The 19,186-nt window shown below is 49.7% G+C and overlaps 1 protein-coding gene and 1 non-coding gene across 2 annotated transcripts in view; one reads left to right on the forward strand and one right to left on the reverse strand.

Annotated features, from left to right (window-relative positions):
* AXL (AXL receptor tyrosine kinase) overlaps positions 1 to 19,186 on the forward strand; it is a 45,944-nt gene that overhangs the window by 13,115 nt on the left and 13,643 nt on the right. Inside the window, exons 5-13 of the mRNA XM_017882689.1 lie at positions 139 to 219; positions 355 to 470; positions 7,004 to 7,214; positions 7,529 to 7,668; positions 8,231 to 8,385; positions 11,948 to 12,076; positions 12,681 to 12,772; positions 18,207 to 18,302; positions 18,436 to 18,513. Coding sequence (XP_017738178.1) covers positions 139 to 219; positions 355 to 470; positions 7,004 to 7,214; positions 7,529 to 7,668; positions 8,231 to 8,385; positions 11,948 to 12,076; positions 12,681 to 12,772; positions 18,207 to 18,302; positions 18,436 to 18,513 — 1,098 coding nt within the window. The remainder of the gene's footprint in view (positions 1 to 138; positions 220 to 354; positions 471 to 7,003; positions 7,215 to 7,528; positions 7,669 to 8,230; positions 8,386 to 11,947; positions 12,077 to 12,680; positions 12,773 to 18,206; positions 18,303 to 18,435; positions 18,514 to 19,186) is intronic.
* TRNAK-UUU (transfer RNA lysine (anticodon UUU)) lies at positions 11,308 to 11,380 on the reverse strand. Its single transcript has one exon. It is a non-coding gene; the product is annotated as a tRNA-Lys (tRNA).

Genomic DNA, 19,186 nt, shown 5'->3' on the forward strand with positions numbered 1-19,186 from the left:
ACTCTCCCTTCAGGCAAGTGCCTGTGTGGGCTGCACTGACCCTGGTCAGGCAGGCCATGGTAGGAGTGGCCCGGCATGGCCCGGGAGCCCTTCCTGCCCCTCTCTGATACTGGGCCCTTCCCTCATGTGACTCCCTAGGGCTGAACAAGACATCCTCTTTCTCCTGCGAAGCCCATAACGCCAAGGGGGTCACCACATCCCGCACGGCCACCATCAAAGGTGACAGGGTTGGGAGGTGGGGAGCTGGGCATCAGAGGGTAGGGCTTGGGTCTGGGGTCAGAGTGGGGGCAGAGAGCAGGGTAGGGAGCTTTGAGCAAAGGCTCCCCAGGGTCAATCCCTCCTGTTTGTCCACAGTACTCCCCCAGCAGCCCCGTAACCTCCATCTGGTCTCCCGCCAACCCACGGAGCTGGAGGTGGCTTGGACTCCAGGCCTGAGTGGCATCTACCCCCTGACCCACTGCACCCTGCAGGTGAGATGCCCAAACTAGGTTCATTTCAGTCTCAGGCCTCCTTCCACCCACATCCACAACCCTCATCCTCTCCCTGGGAATCCGCCACTTCTCTGCCACTGTTGAGAAGCAGTAGAGCCTGGGGGGTTAAGCAGATGTCCTGGGTTCGAATCCTAGCTCCACCACCTTCTGGCTGTGTGAGCTTGAGTAGGAGGCTTAACCTCTCTGGGGCTCAGTTCTCTCATCTATAAAATGGACATAATGGTAGTGCCTACCTGGAATGCTTAGTGTGAAAATTCAATGAGTGAATGCAAATTACCAACTTAAAATGGTATATCGAACATAGGAAACAAACTTAACAAAATTGGCCAGGCACGGTGGCTCATGCCTATAATCCCAGCACTTTGGGAGGCCGTGGTGTGCGGATCACTTGAGGTCAGGAGTTAGAGACCGGCCTGGCCAACATAGCGAAACCACATCTCTACTGAAAATACAAAAATTAGCTGGGCCTGGTGGCATGGGCTGGTAGTCCCAGCTACTCAGGGGGATGAGACAGGAGAATTGTTTGAAGCTGGGAGACGGAGTTTGCAGTGAGTGGAAGTTGCAGTGAGCCAAGATCACGCCACTGCTCTCCAACCTGGGTGACAGAGTGAGACTCTGTCTTAAAACCAAAAAACAAATTTAACAAAATGAAAATGATCAGCTGTTTAAATTATTTTCAGTATTAGTGATATTAACTCTAGCCAGAGTGGGAGCCCTGAGACAGCAGGGTCTGGAGCCATTTCTGTCACCACTGGGTACACAGAACCCTCCACTTCTCCCATCCCAGCCCTGGCTACTCTATGTGGTCACTGTCCAGGGATGGGTCTGTCCCCTACTGGAACATAAGCTCTGATGGGCAGGGCTGGAGCTGTCCCAGTCACCACTGGCTCCTCATTCTTGCCCAGCACAGGACCAGACATACAGTAGGGAATATTTGCTAGAAGGATATATTACAACCCAGATGAGCTAGACCCAGACTCTGCCCTCAAGTTGCTCCTAGAGTAAGAAAACTAAAACCAGGCCAGGTGTGGTGGCTTACACCTGTAACCCCAGCACTTTGGGAGGCCAAGGCGGGTGGATCACCTGAGGTCAGGAGTTCGAGACCAGCCTGGCTAACATGATGAAACCCCATTTCTACTAAAACTACAAAAAATTAGCCAGGTGTGGTGGCACACATCTGTAATCCCAGCTACTTGGGAGGCTGAGGCAGGAGAATCGCTTGAACCTGGGAGGCAGAGGTTGCAGTGAGCTGAGATCGTGCCATTGCACTCCAGCTTGGGTAACAAGAGCGAACTTCCATCTCAAAAAAAAAAAAAAGAAAGACAGAAAGAAGAAAACCAAAACCAAAACCAAACTGACAGATCTGTAAATATAAGGCCGAATTCTGGTCTGAAGTTCTCTGAGATTAGAATGTTGGAGATGGGGGGTGGACAGTGCCTATGATGGTAGATGACAGTAATGAAGAATGACCAACTTCTACTGAGTGTCCGCTGTGCACTAGGCCTTGCATTAAAGTTTTACGCACACCTCTTCATGTGTTTGTGAAGGAGGGTCTATGGATACACCCATTTTCCAGATGAAGAAACTAAGGCTCAGATTGGTTAACTAGCTTGTCCAAGGTCATAGCAAACCCATGTCACGCTCCTAACCTCCTTATAAACTGATTTTTGTTTTTTTCTTTTCTTTTCTTGTCTTTTTTTTTTTTTTTGAGACAGAGTCTCGCTCTGTCACCCAGACTAGAGTGCTATGGCATGATCACAGCTTATTGCAACCTCCACCTCCTGGGTTCAAGCAATTCTCCTGCCTCAGTCTCCTAAGTAGGTGGCATTACAGGTGCCTGCTACCATGCCCAGCTAATTTTTGTATTTTTAGTAGAGACAGGGTTTCGCCATGTTGGCCAGGCTGGTCTCAAACTCCTGACCTCAAGTGATCCGCCCACCTCGGCCTCCCAAAGTGTTGGGATTACAGGCGTGAGCCACCATGCTGGGCCCTGAGAAAATGTTTAGAGTCAGGGCTTGATTAAACAGGAACTGTCTTATACTTACATGCCCTGAGCACAACCCCATCTGCTTGTCATTTTAAACCTAGAAAATAGTGGCTGCTGGCTGGGCATGATAGCTCACGCCTGTAATCCCAGAACTTTGTGGGGCTGAGGCATGTCTGTACAAAAAATTCAAAAAAATTAGCTGAGCGTGGTAGCACGCACCTGTAGTCCCAGCTACTCGGGAGGCGGAAGTGGGACAATTGTCTGAGCCTGACAGTCAGGACTGCAGTGAGGCATGATTGAACGTCTGCTCTCCAGCCTGGGTGACAGAGTGAGACTCAGTCTCAAAAAAAAAAAAAAAAAAAAATAGTGGCTATTAATCTTCCCTTTTTCAAGGTAAGGAACTGAGGCCCAGAGAGGGGAAGTGACCTTTCCCTACCCTCCACCCCTCCCTGGGGCTAGAAAGCCTAAGCTGAGATTCAATCCCAGAGGCCAGCCGGATTCGGGAGACCTCAAATGCCAGGTCAGGCATCAGCTGCACCCCTGCCCACATCCACCAAGTGTTCCCAGGAAAGCAGAAGTGTGTGCTCTTCCCTCTCCAGGTCTCACTTCCTGCTGCATGCGGGCTAGGGCTGAAGAGTTCCAGTGGGAGGGTCACAGCCGTCCCAGGGAAAAGAGAAGTGGGAGCAGGCATGGGGAGACCAACTGTCTGTACCCATCTCCCCTCTGTCCTGGTAGAGGTTCCTCTTCCTGTTTGTCACTGCGGGTCAGAGAGCAGGCATGGTGACAGCCTCACCCCCTCCTTGTACCCACCATCTGCCCCCTAGTCCTCCCCAGGTCTCATGGTGGTGTCGTCTCCCCACATGGGGGCTGTGTGACTTTGGGCAAGTTGCTGAACCTCTCTGGGCCTTGGCTTCCCTGTCTGTACAATGGGGATGAGAAAAGAAATTGACCCCATAGGGTGGTAGTGCAAAGTCAATGAGTTCATCCAGGAATGTGCTTGACAGGGAGCTTGGTACATATTTTGCACTCAAGAAATGTTTGCTAGGCTGGGTGCCATGGCTCACACCTGTAATACCAGCCCTTTGGGAGGCCGAGGCAGGTGGATCGTTTGAGCCCAGGAGTTTGAGACCTGCCTGGCCAACATGGTGAAACCCCATCTCTCCAAATAATTAAAAAATTAGGTGGAGCTGTCATTGCACCACTGCACTCCAGCTTGTGTGACAGAGTGAGACCCTGCCTAAAAAGAAAGAAAGAAAGAAAGAAAGAAAGAAAGAAAGAAAGAAAGAAAGAAAGAAAGAAAGAAAGAGAAATGTTAGCTGTTGATAATTATAACGTGCAAAGCAGTTTATATGCATCATGTCATTAAACCTTATACCCTGACAAGTAGGAACTGTGATGCCCATTTTCCAGAGACAGACACTGAGACTCAGAGAAGTTAAGACACTCACTCTAGATCACACAGCAAACAGCATCCAACCCAGGACTTAGATCCAAGGAATCTGGCTTTAGAGCCCACACCCTGTGGCAGTAAACTCCTTCCTGACATCCTGTGTGGCTATATGGCTGGGGTCTCCAGGGTGAAGGGGAAGTCGTTGGCTGCAGCATTCCTGAGGTGCATGGCTTTGAGTTGTGTGGTTATGGGGGTTTTGTGGTTCCATGTGGCAGGGCTATACGGATGTGTACACCAGCGTTGGCCCTCTCCACCCTGGGTGTGCCATTCCTGGGGCAGAATAGGTATGGGAACTTGTGCTGCTATGCAGAGCTTGACACTTGTTACCAGGAAACACACATAAAATAATAAGTGACAGGCCGGGCGCAGTGGCTCATGCCTGTAATCCCAGCACTTTGGGAGGCTGAGGTGGGCAGATCATCTGAGGTTGGGAGTTTGAGACCAGCCTGACCAACATGGAGAAACCCTGTCTCTACTAAAAATACAGAATTAGCCGGGCGTGGTGGTGCACGCCTGTAATCCTAGCTACTCAGGAGGCTGAGGCAGGAGAATCACTTGAACCTGGGAGGCGGAGGTTGTGGTGAGCTGAGATTACGCCATTGCACTCCAGCCTGGGCAACAAGAGTGAAACTCCATCTCAAATAAATAAATGAATAAATAAATAAATAAATAAATAAATAAATAAAATAATAAATGTCACTCCGTATGCACAAGCAGTCTTCTAAATGCTTATGTGCCCCAATTCAGTCAACCCCGTGAGGTAGGGAGCCACTGTCATCCCATTTTACAGATGAGAAGACTGAGGCACACAGCTAGGGAATGGTAGAGCCTGGATTTGAGCCCCAGATGCAGCACCCGTACTCCTCAGCACTAGGCTAAACTGCCTCTGTGCACAGATAAGAGGTATTGTTACAATTATTGATATTCTTACCGCCAGTAGAGTGAAGACTATGGGGACAGGATGGGGTTCAGGTCCCAGCTTCATCAGTGACAAACGATGACCTTGAGCAAGTGATTCTATCTCTCTGGGCCTCAGTGTTGTCATCTGTACAGTGGGAATAAGCATAATGCTTACCACAGAACAACAGGGTTGATGTGAGGGCCAAATGAATTCAGATTTGTCAAGGGCTAAGAATGGCACTCAGTAAATGTTCGACGTGTTTTTCTTTTTTAATTAAGATAATATATGACATGACAGGCACAGTGGCTCACGCCTGTAATCCCAGCACTTTGGGAGGCTGAGGCGGGTGGATTACCTGAGGTCAGGAGTTTGAGACCAGCCTGGGCAACATGGTGAAATGCTTTCTCTACACAGAATGCAAATAAAGCTGGGTGTGGTCGCTCACGCCTGTAATCCCAGCCCCTTTGGGAGGCCGAGGCGGGCGGATCACTTGAGATCAGGAGTTCGAGACCAGCCTGACCAATATGGTGAAACCTCGTCTCTACTAAAAATACAAAAAAGTTAACCAGGCATGGTGGTGCATTACTGTAGCCCCAGCTACTCGAGACGCTGAAGCAGGAGAATTGCTTGAGCTTGGGAGGTGGAGGTTGCAGTGAGCTGAGATCGTGCCACTGCACTCCACCCTGAGTGACAGAGCAAGACTCCGTCTAAAAAAAAAAAAAAAATTAGCCAAGCGTGGTGGCTCACGCCTGTAATCCCAGCACTTTGAGAGGCTGAGGCGGGCGGATTGCTTGAGGTCAGGAGTTTGAGACCAGCCTGACCAACATGGTGAAACCCTGTCTCTACTGAAAATACAGCAATTAGTCGGGCATGGTGGTGCGTGTAGTCCCAGCTACTTGGGAGGCTGAGGCAGGAGAATTGCTTGAACTTGGGAGACGGAGGTTGCAGTGAGCCAAGATCTCGCCACTGCACTCCAGCCTGGGCAACAGAGCAATACTCCGTCCCCCTCCCCAAAAAAAAAGTAAAGAAAAAGAAATGAGACGTATGACATGCATAATCTTCAGTGTACATCTAGATCAAGCTCGTCTAACACATGTGACCCAGGATGACTTTGAATGCGGCCCAACACACATTCATAAACTTTCTTAAAACATTATGAGATTTGTTTGTGATTTTTTTTTTAACTTATCAGCTATCGTTAGTGTTAGTGTATTTTATGTGTGGCCCAAGACAATTCTTCCACTATAGTCCAGGAAAGTCAAAAGATTGGACACCCTTGCGATTGTGTAATACACATATTCACCATGTAACTACCATCCAAATCAAGACACAGACCCTTCCAGTCCCCAAGAAGGCTCCCTCAGGCCCCAGAGATGACCACACTTCTGCTTCTAGAACAACGCTTTTGCCTGTAGTATAATGTCATATAAATGGGATCTCACAATATCATGCTTTTATTATTATTATTATTATTTGAGACAGAGTCTTGCTCTGTTACCCAGGGTGGAGTGCAGTGACGTGATCTCAGCTCACTGCGACCTCTGCCTCCCAGGTTCAAGGGATTCTCCTATCTCAGCCTCTTGAGTAGCTGGAATTACAGGCGAGCACCACCACACCCGGCTAATTTTTTATATTTTTGGAAGAGACGGGGTTTCACCACATTGGCCAGGCTGGTCTCGAACTCCTAACCTCAAGTTATCGCCCACCTCGGGCTCCCAAAGTGCTGGGATTACAGGCGGGAGCCACTGTGCCCAGTTTATTTGCATTATTATTGTCATCACACTATGCATCATTATTATCGGTGCTGACCACCCGCCATGCACTGTGGCATCCTTTGGGCATAACTACATTTAATCTTTAAACAATCCTATAAGGCATTTGATCCCCTAAGGCCCCATTTGCCCAAGGAGAAAACCGAGGCTCAGAGAGGGAAGAGTCTTGCCAGAGGTGGCTTTTGGAAGTGGTGATAGAACCGCGTCATATACAACCAAATGATCTCCTTGGTTTGCAAATCCAGATGCCCATGTTATCCTAGCATGGTGCTGCAACACACACACACACACACACCCTTGCAAAGTTGTGTAGTCACACTAGAACCACCACCACTGGGAGCTGTGTGACCATCTTGTGTGATTGCTTGGTTGTTCTGTCCTCACACCCTTCCCTCTCCCCAGGCTGTGCTGTCAGACGATGGGGTGGGCATCCAGGCAGGAGAACCAGACCCCCCAGAGGAGCCCCTCACCTTGCAAGCATCTGTGCCCCCCCACCAGCTTCGGCTGGGCAGCCTCCATCCTCACACCCCTTATCACATCCGTGTGGCATGCACCAGCAGCCAGGGCCCCTCATCCTGGACACACTGGCTTCCTGTGGCGACGCCGGAGGGAGGTAAGAAGGGCTGGGGAGGGAGATGTCACGACTACCCCACTGGACTTTGCTTACATCAGTGCCACCCCATTGTCCCCTTTCACCCCTTTACCCCTCATGGCCTCAATCTCCTTCCCGTCCAATCTCTGACCCCTCAGCAGCACTGCCCACTGGCCTCTCTCCCAGCCCTTCTCTCCCCTGTGCTTCCGCTCATGGGAGGCCTCCACGAGTTGCCCACATGCGTGCCCTTGGCACCCTGCACCCATTTCCTGGGAACAGGGGAGGGGGTCAGGAAGAGGTGGGGGTGCCAGCTTCCCCTCTTCCCTGTCCTCTAGTGCCCCTGGGCCCCCCTGAGAACATTAGTGCCACGCGGAATGGGAGCCAGGCCTTCGTGCATTGGCAGGAGCCCCGGGCGCCCCTGCAGGGTACCCTGTTAGGGTACCGGCTGGCGTATCAAGGCCAGGACACCCCAGAGGTGGGTGCTGCTGGTGGGATTGGAGTGGAGTGGCTGGGGGAGGAGGGAGACAGGGAGGAGAAGATATCAGGGCAGACATGGACGGTTGTGCAAGTTGGGTAGTACGCAATTGCTCTACGCCTAGAGGGGCACGTTCAGGGAAGGTTCACATTCACATTCTGGGGAGAATAAGGGGGTCTAGGGGAGGACATGGGGAATGGCTGTTTTTGAGCCACTGCAAAAGCATTTCAGCAGACTCGTATTTACTATAACTATTTCACAGCAGATAGTTGTATAGCACCTTGGGGAAGGGGTACCTTTTCCCAATTTGCACAAAGGCACTGCTATCAGGGCTAGCAATACCTTGACGTAGGAAGAGAGGATGGAAAGGGAAGCTAGAAGGGGATGGAGGGATACAGGTTAAAGGATGAGGATGAGAGATGAAGGGAAGGACAAGGAAAGATGCGGAGTTGGAGGATGGGGAGAGGGCTTTGAGAAAGAGATGGGGCATTGAGCCCAAGAGTGAAGGCTTAACAGCTGGGGGGGTGAGGCTCTACCCTGATGCCACTTCTGGACCCCCTAGGTGCTAATGGACATAGGGCTAAGGCAAGAGGTGACCCTGGAGCTGCAGGGGGACGGGTCTGTGTCCAATCTGACAGTGTGTGTGGCAGCCTACACTGCTGCTGGGGATGGACCCTGGAGCCTCCCAGTACCCCTGGAGGCCTGGCGCCCAGGTAAGTCCAAAGCCATGCCCAATCTGCTTTAACCCTATTTCTCCCTGACAGTCCTGACTTACTTCCTGTACCTTTCAGAGTTACTGCAACCTAGGCCCTGTTCCTACCCCGAGCCTTACTGAGAGCCGCCCTCACTCCCTTACCCATGCCATGGCCTCACTCCTTTACCCGTGCCACACCCTCACTCCCTTACCCGTGCCACGCCAGTCTTGTCCTCTCTGAGCACGTCTCCTCTGTCCTTTCTTCTCACAGGGCAAGCACAGCCAGTCCACCAGCTGGGTAAGGGCTTCCACACCCCATCTCCTCCCTCCCTCCCCTCAGCACCTATTGGGGGTGCTGTCACCATACATACTCATTGCACATGCCTTTCGCGTTTCTCGAACTCATCACTCTAACCTACTTCTTGAGTTTGTGTGGTCCTTGATGGAGGTGCCTATAATGGCCTAGCATAGCACATTGTAGGTATTCAGGGAATGACAGGTGGGTGGGTGGATGGATGAACAAATGGATGGATGGATATATGGAGGGTGGATGGGTGGGTGGGTCAATGGATGAATAGAGGGTGGATAGGTGGGTGAACAGATAAATGACTGGATGGTGAGTGGATAAATGGATGGGTAGATGGATGGGTGGATGGATGGATGGATATATAGAGGGTGGATGGGTGGGTGGGTCAATGGATTAATAGATGGGGTGGATAGGTGGATAAATAAGAGATGACTGGGTGGTGAGTGGATACATGAATGGGTAGATGGGTGGATGGATGGATGGTTGGATAAATGGATGGATGGACAGATGGATGGATTTGTGAGTGGATGAATGGATGAATGGATGGGAAGAAAGGTGGATGGATGGAGGAATGAGGTATCATCCTCACATCCATCCCTTTCAAATATTTCTCTAACAATTCTCAAACATTCCTCCTACACTCATTGTCTCCTCTGGGCACTATTACAGCCCACTCTTGTAACTCAACCCACTAGCCTTCAATACTCCTCACATCCCTTCCTACATTTCTTCACATATCCTTTCCAAGCTCGTTCCACCCTCCTTTCACATACATCCCATTATAATCCATTCCTCCCACATGACTCCCAAGGCCCACTGCACAACCACACTTCTCATTCACAAACTCGGCCGGGCGCGGTGGCTCAAGCCTGTAATCCCAGCACTTTGGGAGGCCGAGATGGGCGGATCACAAGGTCAGGAGATCAAGACCATCCTGGCTAACATAGTGAAACCCTGTCTCTACTAAAAACTACAAAAAACTAGCCAGGTGAGGTGGCAGGCGCCTGTAGTCCCAGCTACTCGGGAGGCTGAGGCAGGAGAATGGCGTGAGCCCGGGAAGCGGAGCTTGCAGTGAGCTGAGATCCGGCCACTGCACTCCAGCCTGGGCGACAGAGCGAGACTCCGTCACAAAAAAAAAAAAAAAAAAAAAAAAAAAACTCTGCACACCTTGTACACACTTACCATACCTTCCACATTGCAAACACTGAAAAACATTGTCCACAACTTTCCCAACCCGATTCTCCTTGCATGCTTACCCCACACTCCATTGACATCATTCCCTCACCCTTCACTAATCCCAACCCATCTCACTCTCTGCACACTCAGCCTGAACCCCTTGCACACTCAGCACATAACGATCTTTATTTCTTACACACTCCATTCCACCCCTGCCCTTTTTACACCCCCTTTCTGTGCACCCCATACTCCTCATCTGCCCTTCTCACATCTTTTGCATGCTCACTGCACACTTCTGTCACACTGCAATTACATCCTTAAAGTTCCTTGCTCACTCCTTGTATCTAAGACTTCATGAATATTCTTCCCACTTCACACACCCCCAACTTTTCCAGCAGCCATTCAACCCTGTATATGCTTACCATACCCCTTTGGATATTTATTTCACCCTCATTCCTTGCTTTATGGAAACCCTTGTGGCCGGGTGCAGTGGCTCACGCCTGTAATCCCAGCACTTTGGGAGGCCTGAGACAGGTGGATCACCTGAGGTCAGGAGTTCAAGACCAGCCTGGCCAGCATGGCGAAAACCCATCTCTACTAAAAATACAAAAATTAGCTGGGCGTGGTGCAAGCCTGTAATCCCAGCTACTCGGGAGGCTGAGGCACAAGAATTGCTTGAACCTGGGAGGCGGAGGTTACAGTGAGCCAAGATCATGCCACTGCACTCCAGCCTGGGCAATAGAGCAAGAGTCTGTCTCAAATAAAAAAAAAAAAAGAAAAAAAAAAGAAAGAAAGAAAAGAAAAAAAAAATTAGCCAAGTGGCACAGACCTGCAGTCCCAGCTACTCAGGAGACATGGTGAAATCCTGTCTCTACCAAAAAAATAATACAAAAATTAGCCGAGCATGGTGGTGCACACCTGTAATCCCAGCTACTTGGAAGCTGAGGCAGGAGATTTGCTTGAAACTGGGAGGCAGAGGTTGCAATGAGCTGAGATCGGGCCACTGCACTCCAGCCTGGGTGAAAAAATGAGACCCTGTCTCGGAAAAAAAAACAAACAACAGAAAAAAAAAGAGAGAAAGAAAATCCTTTTGTAGTCATTGCATTCTCCTCAAAAGATATTCCTTAGTCCTTCATTCACCAGCCTCGCCCTCCGTGCACACGCTTCATGCACCATCCTACACTGCAAGGATCTCCTTCCCCACTCACCTGTTTATCTACACTCTAGTCCACCCTCATTGCACAATCATCACATTTCTCACACTAACCTATGCTACTTGAGATTTCTCCACACCCATCTCATGTTCATCTAGCCCTCCTAGCACACTCATAACCCGTTCCACACATCTCTCTCTCCCATTCCACATTCAATGCACACTCCTCAAATATTCATTCCACACTTCTGTTTTTTTTGGATCTTGATGGGGTAATATTTGGTAGCTTAAAGTAAGGAAAACTACAAACACCCAAACAGGGACTTGAACCCTGGACCACCAGGTTAAAAGTCTGATGCTCTACCAACTGAGCTATACTGGCACTCTTTTTTTTTTTTTGAGATGGAGTCTCACTCTGTCACCCAGGCTGGAGTGCAGTGGCGCGATCTCGGCTCACTGCAACCTCTGCCTCCCAGATTCAAGCGATTCTCCTGCCTCAGTTTCCAAGTAGCTGGGATTACAGGTGTGCACCACCACCCCAGCTAATTTTTGTATATATATATACCTTTTAAGTAGAGACAGGGTTTCACCATGTCTGCTAGGCTGGTCTTGAACTCCTCGCCTCAAGTAACCCGCCCGCCTTGGCCTCCCAAAGTGTTGGGATAACAGGCGTGAGCCACTGCACCTGGCCTCCATCCCACTCTTAACTCACCCATCCTACAACTTTCACACACTCCTGCCTTAACATGCACTTGTATCACATCCATTGCATACCCTGTCCAGCCCAGCCTATTCAGATATGTGAATGCATCCATCACACACCACATCAAGTATGTGCACATCTTTACCGAGGCCTTCTGCCTCCCTCCAACATCACCCCTTTGGGTCCCAGAGAGCTGGATCCAAGGCCTCATCCATGACCTGTTCTCGTACGCCCCGATTAGTGAAGGGAACCTTCAGCTCCTGCCTTCTCGTGGCCCTGGTGGTATGTACTGCTAGGAGCAGTCGTGGCCGCTGCCTGTGTCCTCATCTTGGCTCTCTTCCTTGTCCACCGGCGAAAGAAGGAGACCCGTTATGGGTAAGTTGGAACCACATAGGGAGGCTGTGTGGCCTGGGATGGAGAGGCTGGAGGCAGGGAGGCCAGTGAGGAGGCTGGTGCAGGAGGAGTGATGACCAAGAATTGGAATGAGGGCAACGGAAGCCAAGCGTGGTGGCTCACACCTGTAATCCCAGCACTTTGGGAGGCTGAAGCGGGTGGATCACTTGAGGTCAGGAGTTTGAGACCAGCCTGGCCAACATGGCGAAATCCTGTCTCTACTAAAAAATACAAAAATTAGCGAGATGTGGTGGCACATGCCTGTGGTCCCAGCTACTTGGGAGGCTGAGGCACAGAAATCACTTGAACCCGGGAGATGGAGGGTACAGTGAGCTGAGATCATACCACTGCACTCCAGCCTGGGTGACAGAGTGAGACCCTGTTTCCAAAAAAAGAATGAGGGCAAGGGGGTGTGTGGAGTGAATGGAAGGCAGAAGGTAGCTGTCCAAGACATGCTCAGCAAATGCTAGCAGAGAGGGCAGGCAGGGCTTGAGGCTGAGATGGTACTTGCTCAACTGCTGGTTGAGGAGGGGGTTCCACATGGTTTTTCCCTGCCCTCACCTACTCCCCCGCCCCTCCCCCCCAGAGAAGTGTTCGAGCCAACAGTGGAAAGAGGTGAACTGGTAGTCAGGTACCGCGTGCGCAAGTCCTACAGTCGCCGGACCACTGAAGCTACCTGTAAGTGAACCCTATGCCCCACTGCCCTGGCCTGGAGCTAAAGGCTATAGAGAATCTGACCGCTGGGCTTCTATAGATGTGTCAGCCAAAAGTTTCTGAAGGCCTTGGGATACTAGCATGTCAGAATCACAGACCCCAGAAATAACAGATTTGTGGAACCACAAAGAACTTTCAAGGAATAGAATCTTAGACACAGTAAATCTTAGAAACACCAAGGCTAGGTGTGGTGGCTCATGCCTGTAATCCTAGCACTTTGCGGGGCTGAGGTGGGAGGATCACTTGAGCCCAGGAGTTCGAGACCAGCCTGGACAGCATGGCGAAACCCTGTCTCTACAAAAAAAAAAAAAATTAGCCAGGTATGGTGGCATTCCCTTATAGTCCCAGATACTCGGGAGGCTGAGGTAGGAGGATCACCTGAGCCCAGGGAGGTTAAGGCTGCAGTAAGCCGTGATCACACCACTGCACTCCAGCCTGGGTGACAGAGCAAGACCCTGTCTCAAGAAAGAAAAAAAATAAATAAATGAAAGAAAAGAAACACCAAACCTCAGAGCCATTGGATCTTAGAAGATGTAATGATGATGATAATGATGAAGATAATGACAATCAAGAAGAAAATGATGATGATGAAATAATGTTGAGATTAGATGGTGATGATGTGATAATAATCACAGGGAACCCTAGCACTACCTACGTGGCAGGCTCCATTCTAAGCATTCTACACGTATCATTTAACCCTCAGAGCAACCCAAGGACACGAGTTTCTTTTTTCTTTTTCTTTTTTTTTTTTGAGACAGAGTCTCGCTCTGTCACCTAGGCTGGAGCACAGTGACACAATCTCAATCTCAGTTCACTGCAACCTCCACCTCCTGGGTTCAAGCAATTCTCATGCCTCAGCCTCCCGAGTAGCTGGGATTACAGGCGCATGGCACCACGCCTGGCTAATTTTTGCATTTTTAGTAAAGATGGGGTTTTACTAACCCCGTCTTTGTTGGCCAGGCTGTTCTTGGAATTCCTGGTCTCAAGTGATCAACCTGCCTTGGCCTCCCAAAGTGCTGGGAGAAGAGGCGTGAGCCACCATGCCTAGCTGGAGGTGGGTTTCTTATCACCTTCACTTCACAGATGAGGCAGCTGTGGAGTAGAGTGGTTAAGTCACTTGCCCAAGGCCACACAGCTTGTAAATTGGATAGCTGGGATTTGAACCCAGGCACTTTTGCTCTGAAGTCTTTATTATTTTTTTTTTTTTGAGGCGGAGTCTCGCCCTGTCGCCCGGACTGGAGTGCAGTGGCCAGATCTCAGCTCACTGCAAGCTCCGCCTCCCGGGTTTACGCCATTCTCCTGCCTCAGCCTCCCGAGTAGCTGGGACTACAGGCGCCCGCCACCTCGCCCGGCTAGTTTTGTATTTTAGTAGAGACGGGGTTTCACCGTGTTAGCCAGGATGGTCTCAATCTCCTGACCTCGTGATCCGCCCGTCTCGGCCTCCCAAAGTGCTGGGATTACAGGCTTGAGCCACCGCGCCCGGCCTATACTTTTTTTTTTTAGACAGAATCTTGTTCTGTCACCTAGGCTGGAGTACAGTGGCATGATCTCGGCTCACTGCAACCTCCGCCTCCTGGATTCAAGTGACTCTCCTGCCTCAGCCTCCCGAGTAGCCTCGACTATAGGCACACGCCAAAACACCTGGCTAATTTTTGTACATTTAGTAGAGACAGGGTTTCACCATATTTGCCAGGCTGGTCTTGAACTCCTGACCCCATGATCCACCCGCCTTGGCCTCCCAAAGTGCTGGGATTACAGGCGTGAGCCACCGCGCCCAGCCTGAAGTCTATACTCTTAACTGCCACACTCTACTACCTCTTGGAATTATAGATTGGTAGAGAGATAGAATCGATCTTGGCCTGAAAAGTTATATGCATATACTCTATACCCTTATATTTTTGAAATAATAAAATCTTAGAACTATAGACTCTCCATTAGAAGACTGGAAAGTCATGGAAGGTCTCAGCTAAGGAGGGGATCTCAGAGGCCCAGTCAAATCTCTTCTTTCGGCCAGGTGCAGTGGCTCATGCCTGTAATCCCAGCATTTTGGTAGGTCTAGGCGGGCAGGCACTTGAGGTCAGGAGTTCGAGACCAGCCTGGCCAGCATGGCAAGACCCTGTCTCTACTAAAAATACAAAAATTAGCCAGACGTGGTGGTGCACATCTGTAATCCCAGCTACTTGGGAGGCTGAGGCAGGAGAATCACTTGAATCCAGAAGGTGGAGGTTGCAGTGAGCCGAGATGGTGCCACTGCACTCCAGCCTGGGCGATAGAGACTCTGTCTCAGAAAAAAAAAAAAAAAAAGAATCTCAGGCGAGGCATGGTGACTCACGCCTGTAATCCCAGCACTTTGGGAGGCCGAGGCGGACAGATCACAGGGTCAGGAGTTCAAGATCAGTCTGACCAACATGGTGAAACCCCATCGAAAATTAGCCAGGTGTGGTGGTGCACGCCTGTAGTCCCAGCTGCTTGGGAGGCTGAGGCAGGAGAATTGCTTGAACCTGGGAGGCAGAGGTTGCAGTGAGCCAAGATCGGGCCACTGCACTCCAGCCTGGGTGATAGAGCAAGGCTCTGTCTCAAAAAAAAAAAAAAGGAGCTCATCTTTCAGTTAGGGAAACAGAAATTCAGAAAGAAAATGGAAGAGCTGGGTCTCTTCCTAGCACACAACGAGAAAGCCGCCAGGGCCCCAGGGGGATGTTTGGAAAGGGCTGGGAAAGACATTTACTTAAGAAGAGAAGGAAGAAGCAACGATGTTCCAGTGATTTAACTGAGTAACATACAGCAGCCATTCTCAGGGTGTGAGCCTGGTCCCCTGTGGTCCCCGAGACCTTTGCAGGGGGCCCATAAGGTCAAATCTATTTTCATACTATTACCAAGACATTATTTGCTCTTCTGCTTTCTCATTCTCTCACGAGCATTCAGTGCAGTTTTCCAGAGGCTCCCTGATGTGGGATGATGTCATCCATCACTCTGACAGCTGATGGACCTTGTATATTCTTGTTTTAAAAATCTATCAGGCTGGGCGCGGTGGCACACGCCTGTAATCCCACCACTTTGGGAGGCCAAGGCGGGCAGATTGCTTGAGGTCAGGAGTTTGAGACCAGCCTGGACAACATGGTAAAACCCCATTTCTACTAAAATACAAAAATTAGCTGGGTGTGGTGGTGCATGCCTATAATCCTAGCTACTCGGGAGGCTGAGGAAAGAGAATCGCTTGAACCCAGGAGGCAGAGGTTGCAGTGAGCTGAGATCGCACCACTGCACTCCAGCCTGGAGAACAGAGTGAGACTCTCTCTCTCAAATAAAAAAAAAAAAAAAAAAAAATAAATGAAATAAACCTCATAGGTTTTCTTTTCAGGCCCAGGAGTTTGAAACCAGCGTGGGCAACATGGCAAAACCCCATCTCTACATTAAAAAAAAAAAAAAAAAAAATTTGCCGGGTGTGGTGGCACACACCTGTAATCCCAGCTGCTTGGGAGGGTGAGGCAGGAGAATCACTTGAACCCAGGAGGTAGAGGTTGCAGTGAGCTGAGATTGTGCCACTGTACTCTAGCCTAGGTGACAGAGTGAGACTCTGTTTCCAAAAAAAATTTTTCTTTTTTTTAGAGATGGGGTCTGGCTATGTTGCCCATGCTGATCTCCAACTCCTGGCCTGAAGTGGTCCTCCTTTCTTGGCCTCCCAAATTGCTGGGATTACAAGCATGAACCACTGTGCCCAGCTAGTTTTATTTTTGAATACAGAAATATTGAGATATATATATATACACACACACATATATATATGTAACTCACATAAACAAAAGCTCTTTCTAGTCCTCAATAATTCTAACAATGTAAAGGTGTCCTGATGTCAATTTGTTTGAGAATGATCATATAACAATGAAAATGGATAAATTGCAATTACACCCAACAATAACTAGATTATAACTATTTCATCGACATCATGTTGAGTGAAAGAAGCCAGACACGAAAGAGAATATACTATGTGATTCCATTTTTATAACATTTCAAAACTAATCTATTGTAACAGAAATCAAGAAAGTGGCTACCCCAGGAGGGCAGGTCATGTTCTGTTCTTGTCCTGAGTGCTAGTTACACATTTGTGTTTGATTTGTGAAAATCCACTGAGTTGGCCGGGCGTGGTGGCTCACGCCTGTAATCCCAGCACTTTGGGAGGCCAAGATGGGCAGATCACCTGAGTTCGGGAGTTCCAGACCAGCCTGACCAACATGGAGAAACTCTCTGTCTACTAAAAATACAAAATTAGCCAGGTGTGGTGGCACATGCCTGTAATCCCAGCTACTCGGGACGCTGAGGCAGGAGAATTGCTTGAACCTGGGAGGTGGAGGTTGCGGTGAGCCGAGATTGCGCCATTGCACTCCAGCCTGGGCAACAGGAACGAAACTCCATCTAAAGAAAAGAAAAAGAAAAGAAAATCCACTGAGTTGCTTACTTACAATTTGTGCAGGTTATACTTCAATAGCAAGAAATATTTGTGTGTATGTGTGTGTCATTTGAGATGGGGTCTTGCTCTGTCACCCAGGTTGGGGTGCAGTGGCATGAGCTCAGCTCACTGCAACCTCCACCTCTGGGCTCAAGTGATCCTCCAACCTCAGCCTCCTGAGTAGCTAGGACTACAGGCATGTGCCACCACACATGGCTAGCTTTTGTATTTTTTCTAGAGACGGGGATTCGCCATGTTGCCCAGACTGGTCTTAAAATCCTGGACTCAAGTGATCCACCGGCCTCAGCTTCCCAAAGTGCTGGGATTACAGGCATGAGCCACTGCATCTGGCAAAATAAATATTTTTATTTTATTTTATTTTTGAGACAGAGTCTTGCTCTGTCACCCAGGCTGGAGTGAAGTGGTGCGATCTCAGCTCACTGCAACCTCTGTGTCCTGGGTTCAAGCAATTTTCCTGCCTCAGCCTCCCCAGTAGCTGGGACTACAGCATGTACCACTACACATGGCTAATTTTTGTATTTTTTTGTAGAGACAGGGATTTGCCATGTTGCCCAGGCTGGTCTTGAACTCCTGGACTCAAGTGATCCACCTGCCTCTGCCTCCCAAAGTGCTGGGATTACAGGCGTAAGCCACTGTGCCCGGCAAAAAAAATATTTTTAACAACTGGTACAGCAGGGCACTGACCCATCAGGGTGCCCACTGGAGCAAGAGTGTGGCCAGGCTTTACGCCTTTAGTTCCCTTTGAGAGAAGGTTCAGGGGGTCCAGAGGAGGAGCTGGGGTGGAAGAGGCGGGTGCTGAGGGCAGTAGTTATTTTTGAATCAGTGCAGAAGTATATCAGTGTTTCAATAATGGGTCTATCCCTACTGGTGGGTGAATGTCACCTGAATGTCAGCCCTGCCCCATGGCTCTGTCCACCCCAACCTTGCATGCAGTGAACAGCCTGGGCATCAGTGAAGAGCTGAAGGAGAAGCTGCGGGATGTGATGGTGGACCGGCACAAGGTGGCCCTGGGGAAGACTCTGGGAGAAGGTGAGTCCCCCTGCAGCATACACACATCCTTCTGAACTTCTGAGATCCTGCACTTCCACACTCCCACCCAACTATAGGAAATACAGTCCCTACGGGCCATCTGAGGTCAGTGTCTCCCTCTGGCCCCCCACAGGAGAGTTTGGAGCCGTGATGGAAGGCCAGCTCAACCAGGACGACTCCATCCTCAAGGTGGCTGTGAAGACGATGAAGAGTGAGTTATATGCACATGTGTGGGACCCCCAGCCCCTTCCCTATGTCCCTGAGAAAGAAGAGAGCAGAAAAGTTAACAGCAAGTTAACCACAGCCTAGAACTTCTGGTGTTTCCAGATAGGCAATGGAGCCCCTGCCGGGTACTTCAACAGAAGGAATTGAATACGGGGAGATTAGTATAAAGGTGGGAAATGGGCTGAAGGAACATCTGGGGCAGGGAGGGAAACCAGAGATGAGCAGCAGCAGGAAGTCACTTCCACCCCTAGGCCTGAAGGACAGAGGGAGCAAGTGGTGTTACCAGAATCCACAGCTAGGGACACCAGGCAGGAGCTGGTATCACAAAGTTAGAGGTTGCTCTGTGGGAGCTAAAAACCCAGAAGAACACTTTGGGAGGCCGAGGCAGCAGATCGCTTGAGTCCAGGAGTTCGAGACCAACCTGGGCAATATGGTGAAACCACATCTCTATGAAAAAAATAAATAAATAACAATAACAACAAATTAGCTGGGTATGGTGGCACATGCCTGTAGTCCTAGCTACTTAGGAGGCTTAGGTGGGAGAATCGCTTGAGTCTGGGAGACAGAGGTTGCAGTGAGCTATGATCATGCCACTGCACTCCAATCTGGGTGACAGAGTTCTGAGACTTTGTCTTTTTTTTTTTTTTTTTTTTTGAGAC

Source organism: Rhinopithecus bieti, unplaced genomic scaffold (genome assembly GCF_001698545.2).
Source record: "Rhinopithecus bieti isolate Rb0 unplaced genomic scaffold, ASM169854v2 scaffold_13621, whole genome shotgun sequence".
Lineage (NCBI taxonomy): Eukaryota > Metazoa > Chordata > Mammalia > Primates > Cercopithecidae > Rhinopithecus > Rhinopithecus bieti.